The 10,481-nt window shown below is 36.2% G+C and overlaps 1 protein-coding gene across 2 annotated transcripts in view; it reads left to right on the top strand.

Moving 5' to 3' along the window:
- LOC108689036 (diacylglycerol O-acyltransferase 1) overlaps positions 1 to 10,481 on the top strand; it is a 102,866-nt gene that overhangs the window by 63,641 nt on the left and 28,744 nt on the right. The window contains exon 6 of one of the 2 annotated variants that reach the window (XM_018195631.1): positions 5,181 to 5,324. The exons of the other annotated variant lie outside the window; for it this stretch is intronic. Within the exon in view, the coding sequence (XP_018051120.1) occupies positions 5,181 to 5,324 (144 nt within the window). The remainder of the gene's footprint in view (positions 1 to 5,180; positions 5,325 to 10,481) is intronic. 2 annotated transcript variants of the gene reach the window in all.

Here is a 10,481-nt window from a genome sequence, read left to right as displayed (position 1 = left end):
TTCGATAAATATTATAAGAAAATAAACACATGTATAAACAAATTTTTTTTATTCTATAACTACAGCCTTAGTTTCTAGGCATTTTTTAGTTTTTTTATATGTTTTTTATATTATATAGAAGAAAAGAAAGAGAAAAAGAGTGAAAGATAGGAAAGGAAAAAAGCTCTAGGGAGCAATAGTGGCCAAATTGAGAATCAATATATTAAGGAAAAAGGAAGAACGAAATACAGCTTCTCGCTAAGAGAAGTTACTTGATCCGTTAAGATTCTTCAGCATGTTTCATTGTAAATTGTACCGTGCGCGCGTCTATAAATTCATGCATAGTTTCATTCTGCTTGATCAAGGATGAAGGCCAGATCAATGATTTCAAAGGTATTTTGAGAAGAATGTAGTCTGCGAGAAGTTCTCACACTCTCTCTTACTAAACACAGTATTTCATTTTAACTGATGCATAAAGATCTGGATCTTAATTAAATATTCCTCTTTCACATATTAGAATATATTGTCTGTATAAGCACGTATGTTTAAATTGCAACGGCATTGGTATCAAGAATTAAGGGAGAAAAGTAATGCGAGAGGGAAGAAGAGAAAATATTTTGCGGTACAAAACTTATAATTATTGCTCATATAATTGGTTTGTGTTAATTTAACATCTCTGCTAGAAATTTCAATTTAATATTTGTTTGGTATCTGAATACATAATTTAATTTTAAATTTCACGATCTTAAATTATAATATTGTAAAGTTTCAACTTATTTCGTTTTATGTCTGAGCAACTGAAAATTCATATATTCACTTTGAATATCTTCAAAAGGTTTTATTTGTAAAAATCTTTTATGGAGAATTCTTGTATTTGGAATTTTCACATTTCCTGCTTTGTGTTAAGAATGTGAAACGATTCACATTCCAATATTCGAATGACTTTCGTTCCTTTAAAAATATTTCTATAAGTATCTTTCTCTTTTTATATATTTTTAACTGTATTTTGTACATTGCTATAATAATTTCACGTTGAAATAACAAGTTCGTAGTTAAGATAATAACAAAATAACAAAAAAATTTTCTTTTTAAAAGTATTTTTTTCATGTTATTGCTAAGAATCCCCAATATCAGTTCAGTATTTCTTGATATTTTTCTACTCCATCTCTTGACACGTCTGATGTGAATCAATGCATTTTGATTAGAAACTATTTTCACGTGCACTTCGGAGCGAAGGAGTCCGAACTGCTTGAACTTAGCAGACGAGAAAATGTGTCGTCGAGTGTTTCTTCTGTAAGAGAGAGAAAGAGAGAAAGAAGGAGGGAGTCTTGATCATTGATCTGGCTTCTTCTTTTATACTTGCCTGGGATACTCGCACGGAAGCGTGCACGATGAAATTCGCCGGGGAATGTTATACCAAGCGCGGTCTCGCTGGAAATTGTGTTTCGCTGTTTGTTCTTCCGTCCGTTCGGGAGCTGACATTAATTTAACCTCGTACGAGGTATGTCTAAAAAGTTCCGCCAACGTGAGCGCGAAACAAAGACAGATGATATTTGCAGAACTGAATTCTTACCTCACTGTAACATTTCATAGCGTATGGTACTTAGAAAGAGAAATAATACAAGTGTCAAATAAAAGTATCTCTTTGCAGGCTGATGAATATCGAACGAATTTAAATTTTATAAGCATGTAAATATTTAAAATAATTTTACCAATTTCGTATCATTAATTTATATATTATAAAATAAAAAATGTATAGATTATACTCACTATGATTAATCAAATTAAATTAATAGATGTTACAAATAATTTTTCTTATATTAATTTACATGTTATATTGTTTGTTTAAGATAACAGTTTATAATTCCAATAATATCAAATTTTAGAACTAAAAAGTCTCTCAATAATATACTATAATTTTTCAGGATTCCTAAATTTTTGAATATTCTTATAATTATTCAAATTTGTTTAGTAGTTTTATGACTGCGCGTCTTCTTGTGATGATACTTATGAAGAGTAAAAAGATTGAAAATGAGATGGCAGAATCGGAAATTGTGGGTTTCGAGATTCGACAATAGTCCCACTGGTGAGAACTGGCAATTTCTCAGTTCGGCGAACTGCCATGGAAAATTGAGGAACTATTTTCACGCGTGGTACCGTCACCCCCATCGCGCACCAATGGTAGCACAATACACTTCTGTCGATTCGTTTCGACTGTGCAGGATGTATCGACGCGATAGCCTCGCTCTGGCACTATTGGCAGGACATTTCGACGATTTTTTTTTGTATCGGATGAAATATAGACTCGATACTTTGTAGGACATACGTGAATTTAATGACTTCGCTGAGAGTGAGAAGTAATTTTCTGCCGATTTTCCATCAGACCTTTAGGAGGACTGCTCGAAGGATATCTATCGCACCTACTAAATAACTTTGTAGAACGGTACTCGTAGCGTTGATAAGTCGATGAGTTTAATCCTGATACTTCGAACGAAGAAATACGTTCTCATATTGAAACAAGACAAGTGTAGCTATTCAAAACATGATAGCAATTTTTGAAAAATTACACATTTGATCGTCTATCGGTTTTTAACTTCGACTCTTATATATATCCAATCGCCTGTGTGGGTTCAGGGCGTCGCCGTATCAATTTAATGTTAATTTAACACACATTTCCTACCTATTACCATCTATATGAACCGAGGACACTTTGCATTGATTTTATGGTCAATTGTGGATTCTAGAGAGGTCTATTAACTTTGCCGAAGAATTTTATTAAAAACATTTTATTGGAAAATATATTTTAATATGAAAAATTTACTTTAAATTATATGAAAAATAATAGTATGGTGACAAGGGATTGATTACAAAAATCCGTAAAATAAATCAAAGTGTTAAAATATAGATCATCATGTCATCTTTAAAATAGATTATACTTGTATTATCCTATACCTAACATATTTAATTATATATATTTAAAAAATGTTGAACTCTCGCATTGAAAAAATCCCTAGCTTTAAATATTCAGGAAGCATTTTTATTTAAAATTAATAAATTAATGCCATACTTTATACGTTCTTGGTGTACGTTTCATTAATAATTATAATAGAATACTTTTTTACAAGTTGTTCCGAAATGCTAGATCATAATCTCTATCTCCCGATAGTGAAGCTATCGTGTCATTTTGCAACAGACCGTATACGCAACGTACATATATGCGTGCCACGACATTTGGCAATTATCTCGGCATGTATGAGCACTCGATACGCGCTGTATGACGTCGCCGGTGTGCCCGAGCGAATACTCGTTCGAAGGACAAGCCATAAACGGTATAAGCGGCAACGAGCGGTGCACTAAAACGCGTCTCGAGATGCGTTTCGACTGTTGAACATCTAATGCATCGGGAGTTGTCGAGCAGGATCGAGACGGACTCCGGAGGGTTCGTGTATATTTTAACGTGTATTAAGAGGAGTTTCCCATATTTACGAATATTGACATATGTAACTTAATAATAAATCGAATAACATGATAACATGATAACATTTTTTTATTTTATTTTATTTTTTTATTTTATACGACACTAGGAAGTGTCAGAGAGAATAACAGGAAAAAGTGTGAAGGGCGAGGACAGCTCGCATCGCCGGAATGTACCCGGAGGACAACTCCATCCCTCTTTTCAACTGCCTTGCCTGTGTGCCTGAGCTTGTTTAGCTAGCATGCTACTGCACCGCCCTGCGGGGGCGGCAAATGCACGCATCGGCGCATATTTCGCGGAAACGCTTTGGCGCTTTCGTGCGTTGCCGACGAGCATGTATATATTAACGAACGATACCATCGCCGTGTAATATTTGCTTCGGGCTTTCTCGTTTCCCCATTATCGCCGTCGTTGACATTGTGGCAGGGGCTGTCGCTTTCGATCGCTTTCGACGATTGTGATTTGCGCCATCGCTAACGCCACCAACTATTACTCGCGCGTAACCAATGATCAATTTATCTGTTATTTTCCTGCTCGATAGTCCGCAAACTAATTCCAGCAGAACGAATAAAGTATTGCACACTTCTTGATCTATTGCTTCATTTTCTCTCGGTGTATTTACCAAATCTACTTTGCCGTCGTCTTAAGAATGATGGCAAAGTAGATTTGGTAAAAGGAATTAATAAACGCGAAAAGAGATGTTTATGAAGTTAGCGCGGCCATTTTGAAAAACAAAAAATATAAAAATTATGCTAGATTGTGCTAAGTTTGTGCCGCAAACCGCACTTCGATATCTCAAAAAATGAAGCGAAAATTGAAAAAAAACTGTTTTTAAAGTTCAACATCGACCATTTTTTGTCAGAACAAAAAATCAAAATTACTCTAGATTGTGCTAGGTTTGTGCCTACCAAACATGAGCAGAGATATAAATTTTCGATGACACTCGAGGCGCTGGTGCAGGTAAATGAAAGTTATAGAATGCAGGTAGAACAGGACGTCGCAAAAGCGAAAGAGCTAGACGGAACGGTTTCGTTCTGTTGAAATTATGTCTTTCCGCTCGTGCGGAATCTCGCCACCTCGGGATAGCTTGGTAGCAGGCGATTTAATTAAGATACGAACAATCCGGGACGCGAAGGAGGCCGTCGACACGCTCGATGGAAATATCGGAAAATATGAGAATCGTGCCGGCGTCGCCTTCGTCATCGCGTCTGCAGTTTTCCAACGGTATGGTTACTGGCATAGCATAATAATAACGGGCATTCTCAGGATCGCAGCGATGATACTCATCGATAATTAAGTCGGCATTATTCCCTGCCGTTTATGCACAGGTTTCGTGGAAGGATTTGTGATTCGTTATACGCAGTCGTGCATGCGAAATTGAGAAATTTCATGGCAATTGATAGGTGACTATGTCGATTTATATATCGCCGCGAGAAGAAAAGGAGAATACATCGCATTGGAATTTAAGTGAGATTCATAACGAATAGCGAATGCGTATGCACGCGTGAAACAGAGAGAATAAAAATGTTAGGCCGTATTCAGATCTCGCTTCCATTGATAAAGGATATTTCTGAGATTCTATAGTACGTGTAACAGACTATATACTAAATGCACATATTTATCGTTGAAAATGGAGTTGAATTCTACTTTCTCTCTTTTTCTTTCCTCCCTTTTTTCCCTAAAATTTTTACTTTTAACGCTAACTGTTATACGTTTATTGTTTCAGTTGGCGCAATGTACGTTTGTATGTTGTACGCCATACTCTTTTTGAAGTTATGGTCGTACATACAAGTGAACATGTGGTGCCGCTTGAGCAGCCAAAAGAAAACTATGCAAGGCAGAATGAGACGTCTGTCTTATAATCTTCAATGTAAGTATAAAAACATTACAGTGATATAATACCTTATTAACACGATATTAATGTTTCATATATTTTATGCGTATCCATCAGGTAATAAATAATCTCTGTACTTAATATTTAATATACAGTATACACGCGATGCAACATTATTCTTCTATTTTTATATGAAATGGAATAAAAAACGAAAAAAAAGGGGAAATATTTTCATCGTCACACACTCAGTTTATGATTTACTTTATATGTACCATCCGCGTGCGACTCATTCTGTCAAAACTAAAAATAGCCACGCATGCGAATATATCGCAGTTCCGACACACGAGTAACTATTTTTATGTAGTTGCACGCCATAGGTTTTCGTTTTTTTTTTTTTTTACGATATTACAACGTTGTAATACAGTCTCATCGATGCCGCTAGAGTCACATGTAACGGATTTCCGCTCTGGATGGAAGCCGACCGGCGCGACGCGGCGCAAATCTTCATCGTTACGTACGTCAATGTGCATATGCGCTTACCAAGGTAATGCACACATCCAAATAGCGCAAACACGTCCTACGAATCGGTAATCTACTGCACTCGTGGTATTTGCCCACTCCTGAAGGCGCGTCGCGGCGCACCGCACACGTGTGTGCGATCTGCTTACGTGTGCGTCTCATTGCAAGTGTATGTATTGTATCTATATGTGCGCACATGATAGTAAAGGGAAAATAATTTCCACTCAATTTAAGCTCTGCCGATCGGACGTGCCTATGTTTCCTGTGTCGGACGCACCGCGGTATATCGATTATTCTGACCTGACCGGCAAAGTCAAATTATACGGTCTTTCCCCCCGATAAATTCGCTCGCCAGCGCAGTATTAACTCTTTCCCCCGTTCTTCCTTCGCAGTAGTGACGAACGTTTACACTGTTGCAGTATGTTTGCACTTTTAATCGTGATTGCTCAATTTTTCTACACGCCATGACTTGTCAGAATTGACTGGTACACATGTTGATCACTATATGTTTTCCGATTACCTTTAGACGAACGTACTGTGATTTATTATACAATAAAATTGTATAATGCGAATATATCTGAAAGAATTCAAGAATATTTAAATAATTAAAATAACGATTTGAAATTGTTGAATTTGTCTATTTGCTACATTCTAAGTGACTTTAAAAGATAAAAAATTGTTTAAACATTAAAATTCATTTTGAAAAGTACAAATTTCTGACGCTGACGTGACATATATGTCTAATGATTTTCTTAAGATACATGAATTTTTAAAAGAAATTTTATAACAGAATGAGAGGACCATTTCTGAAAACCGTACAATTTTGATATGAAGAGCTGTACTCACATTTTAATGAGAAATCACCCGAGGTTTTGAGAAGTACTTGAGAAGTGCATTCTTCTGTTTTATTAAGAATAATTAGATACACATTTTTATATTGATTGCGAATTATTGGATTTTAAGAGTTTATTTTGTATCCTGAAGATAGTTACAAATAACAATCGAAATGTTGATTTTTTTGTTTTTGTTTTTAGAATATATGAATTAAAGGAGAAAAAAAATTTTATATAATTAGACACAAATAATAACTGTATTCTAACTTTTATTTGCTTGAATTTATATTAGTATTATTAGGTGTACAACTTTGCTTCCGCCGTTTTCCTATAGATGGCTTTAGCGGTAAGTGGTGGTCGAAATAAATAGATCATAGACGTCATATAATAAACTTGGGCATCTGTCAACATAACCCCATAGAAACATTAGTCGATTTGTGTCTGCATCATAAAGTTATTCTCGATTGAAAATGTCAGTTTACGAGCCAAATTCTCGTCATTTGCGGGAGGTTTTAATTTTTTTTGCTTCAATATGAAGAAATCTGCGGCTGAGGCTCATCGAATACTCTCAAATACTTATGGTGAGGCCGCTATTAGTGAAAGAACGTGTCGTGAGTGGTTTCAACGCTTCAAGAACGGTGATTTTGACGTCCAAGGTCATGCTCTGTATTTGGTGGGACCAGCTCGGCGTAGTGTATTATGAACTGTTAAAACCGACTGAAACAATCACAGGCGATCAGTATCGAACGCAATTGATGCGTTTAAGCCGAGCATTGAAAGACAAATGGCCGCAATACAACGAGAGACACGATAAAGTGATTTTGCAGCATGACAATGCTCGACTCCATGTTGCGAAAGTGGTCAAGACATACTTGGAAACGTTGAAATGGGAAGTCCTACCCCATCCGTATTCTCCAGACGTTGTTCCCTCTGACTATCACTTGTTTCGATCAATGGCACACGGCCTGGCTGACCAGCACTTCCGGTCTTATGAAGAAGTAAAAAATTGGATCGATTCGTGGATAGCCTCAAAAGATGACCAGTTTTTTCGACGCGGGATTCGTACGCTACCCGAAAGATGGGAGAAAGTAGTGGCCAGTGATGGACAATACTTTGAATCATAAATGTATAACCAGTTCTTTACAATAAAGCCTCGAATTTCGGAAAAAAAACGGCGGAAGCAAAGTTGTACACCTTTACTTTATATACTTTATTTCTTTTAATTGAAAAAATTGTTTATTAGACTTTCGGACATAACAAAAAATAATTCTGAATTAATTGAGATGTGTCGATTACTATGAATTCCAATCGCATTCAAGCAAATGCGTGATTATTTATATGCCGAAATTGATTGATTTATACACAGATCTGAAAGAATTCAAGAATATTTAAATCATTAAAATAATGATTATTCAAAATTGCCTTCTTTTTACTTGCTTTATTCTAAATGACTTTAAAAGATAAAATATTATTTATTATTTATTATATATATTAATATTAAATATTGTTTATATGTATATTAAATATTGTTTATATGTATATTAAATATTGTTTATTATCCTCCAATCTAGAGATCAAGAAAAAAGCAATTCTGAATTAATTAGTATGTATATGTACGTCGATTACTATTCATGATGATTTATACAACGAAATTGTTTTATATGATCTGAAAGAATCATCAAATATGTATTTAAACCGTTAAAATAGGAGTTATTTGAAATTGTCGATTTTTTTTATTTTGCTTCATTTTAAATGATTTTGAAAGATAAAAAATTGTTTATTAGACTCTCTCTCGCATGAGAAAAAGTAATTCTGAATATTCCTTGCGTGAGCATGTGTACCATCGTGCTGCCGATTACAAAAATACGAGCGCGCGATAAGCAAGATATTCACGCTTCATCGAAGCGAGAATTTTCTGCGAGGCGATGAACAATTTTCAACTTTCCTCTAGATTTAGCGCTCGCCGGTGTTCAGAGACTCCCCATGCTACGTTTAGCACCGAAAATTAAGATGGATATTCTCCGATATGGACATCGGCGTATTCGCGTTTGGCGTTTCGCTCACAGCTAATTAGCCGTTATCCGCTCGACCGACCCGCATCGTTCTCTCGCTGGAGTGTCCTAATTACGGCAAAAAGTGACGTAGTTGGATATAATTATCGAAACCCTGTGTTCGCGCGACACTTCGGCGCTCGCTCATCGGCTCATCGCGAGGTAACGCGATGGCGACCAGTCCGATCGATCGATAGACAAATGCAATCGACAAAAGCCCACCTCGGGACTCCGTTATTACGACCACGAGCTCGTGTAATCTAGCGCGCGCATGGACGTCGTGTAATTTTCGCCCTTTCTACTTGACCCGAACTCCTATGGCACGTCGTATTATTACGTCCTGTAATGACGGCGTAAAACTAGCCGTGGAGCCTGTAACGTAGACCTGTACATATGTATCGCGAAGGTAGTGCACCCTTCACGTTTTTGTTACGGCTCGATTGATCATGCAAGGAATGACGCTTCTCATGGTCGCTTACTTTAGAAAGAAGCTGAAACATCTTTCAGTGGCCATATAGATCTTATTTAACAGGTATTATAACTCTTATAAAAACAACTTATACTTCAAATGATAAAAAAATTTTCTTTACAAGACTGAGCCAAGATTGTGTTTAACAATAAGTTAAGTAGTGTTAAGTAGTGACGTTAAGTAGTTAGCAAGAAATTAGTGAGTAAAGGAAAAAGTGATTGTGGCATCCCATTTATATTTTATACAATAATTTGATTGATAATCAATATTTAAATTTAAAACTTAACTATTATATTCATTAATGTGTTATCATTCAACTAATTCTAGACTCAAAGTTACGAAACATTTATTATACCTAAGATATTATACCTAAGATATTATAAAAATATGACATTGCATAAATTACTCGAAGAGAAATAAGGGTGATAATGTGTGACAAAAATAGATTTAAACGGCGAGTTTAAACTAAGCAAAAAGTCATAAATAATCACTATAGAATTTGCCACTTAATTATATCTACACTGGTCATAATATCATCTTTTTCTCTATGTAAGCGTGTACTTGATTTGAAATAAAAATGGGTGTCGATGTCGTCTTAGATCCGCGTGCCATCAAGGATGCGAGACGATTTACGAGTCTACAGAATTGCATGGTCAAAGATCGCAAGCAATCGTATCGATTGGTTAAAGCTTCTTCTTCTTCTTCTTCTTCTTCTTCTTCTTCTTCTTCTTCTTCTTCTTCTTCGGTAACGTCGGTTCTTAATTTGTGAGAGTTCTCGTTCGAGCGGCGTTCTTGTAAGGATGCTGCTTTTTCTGTCCCTGTACTACCTCTGCCCTTCTATCGATTCCTTTTTTCGCCGTTCTTTGCCCGCCGTGCCAGTTTCGAGATATATGAACGAGGGTGGTCTTAAGCGCGAGGCATCCCTTGGCACAAAGACGAAATTACGTCGGCCCTTGAGACGCCCTCGGGCTGAGATTGAAAAAAATAGAAATTACACCCGTCGCGAACGGAAGCCTGCTCGATCCTGCCGCGTCCCCATGAGATTTAACCCTCTCCGACGAGAACGATCCCCGACCTTCTTCCATCCTTCTGTGGCCATCCACAGACGTGATAGGAGCCACTAAGGAGATCTTGAGAGCGCAGATAGGCGGATCTTAAGCAATCGCAGAACGCGAGATTGACCCTCGATCAACGTAAGAAATTTCTGCGAATTCTTTATCTTTCTTGCTATATAGATATCATCTTTTATTCTACTGAATAGTTTGAAAATAAAATTGAAATAAAAAAATACTATATAATATATATTTATATATTTTATTTG

The sequence above is a fragment of the Atta colombica genome, unplaced genomic scaffold (assembly GCF_001594045.1).
Source record: "Atta colombica isolate Treedump-2 unplaced genomic scaffold, Acol1.0 scaffold254, whole genome shotgun sequence".
Taxonomy (NCBI): Eukaryota; Metazoa; Arthropoda; class Insecta; order Hymenoptera; family Formicidae; genus Atta; species Atta colombica.
This window is presented reverse-complemented; position numbering and strand designations above follow the sequence as displayed.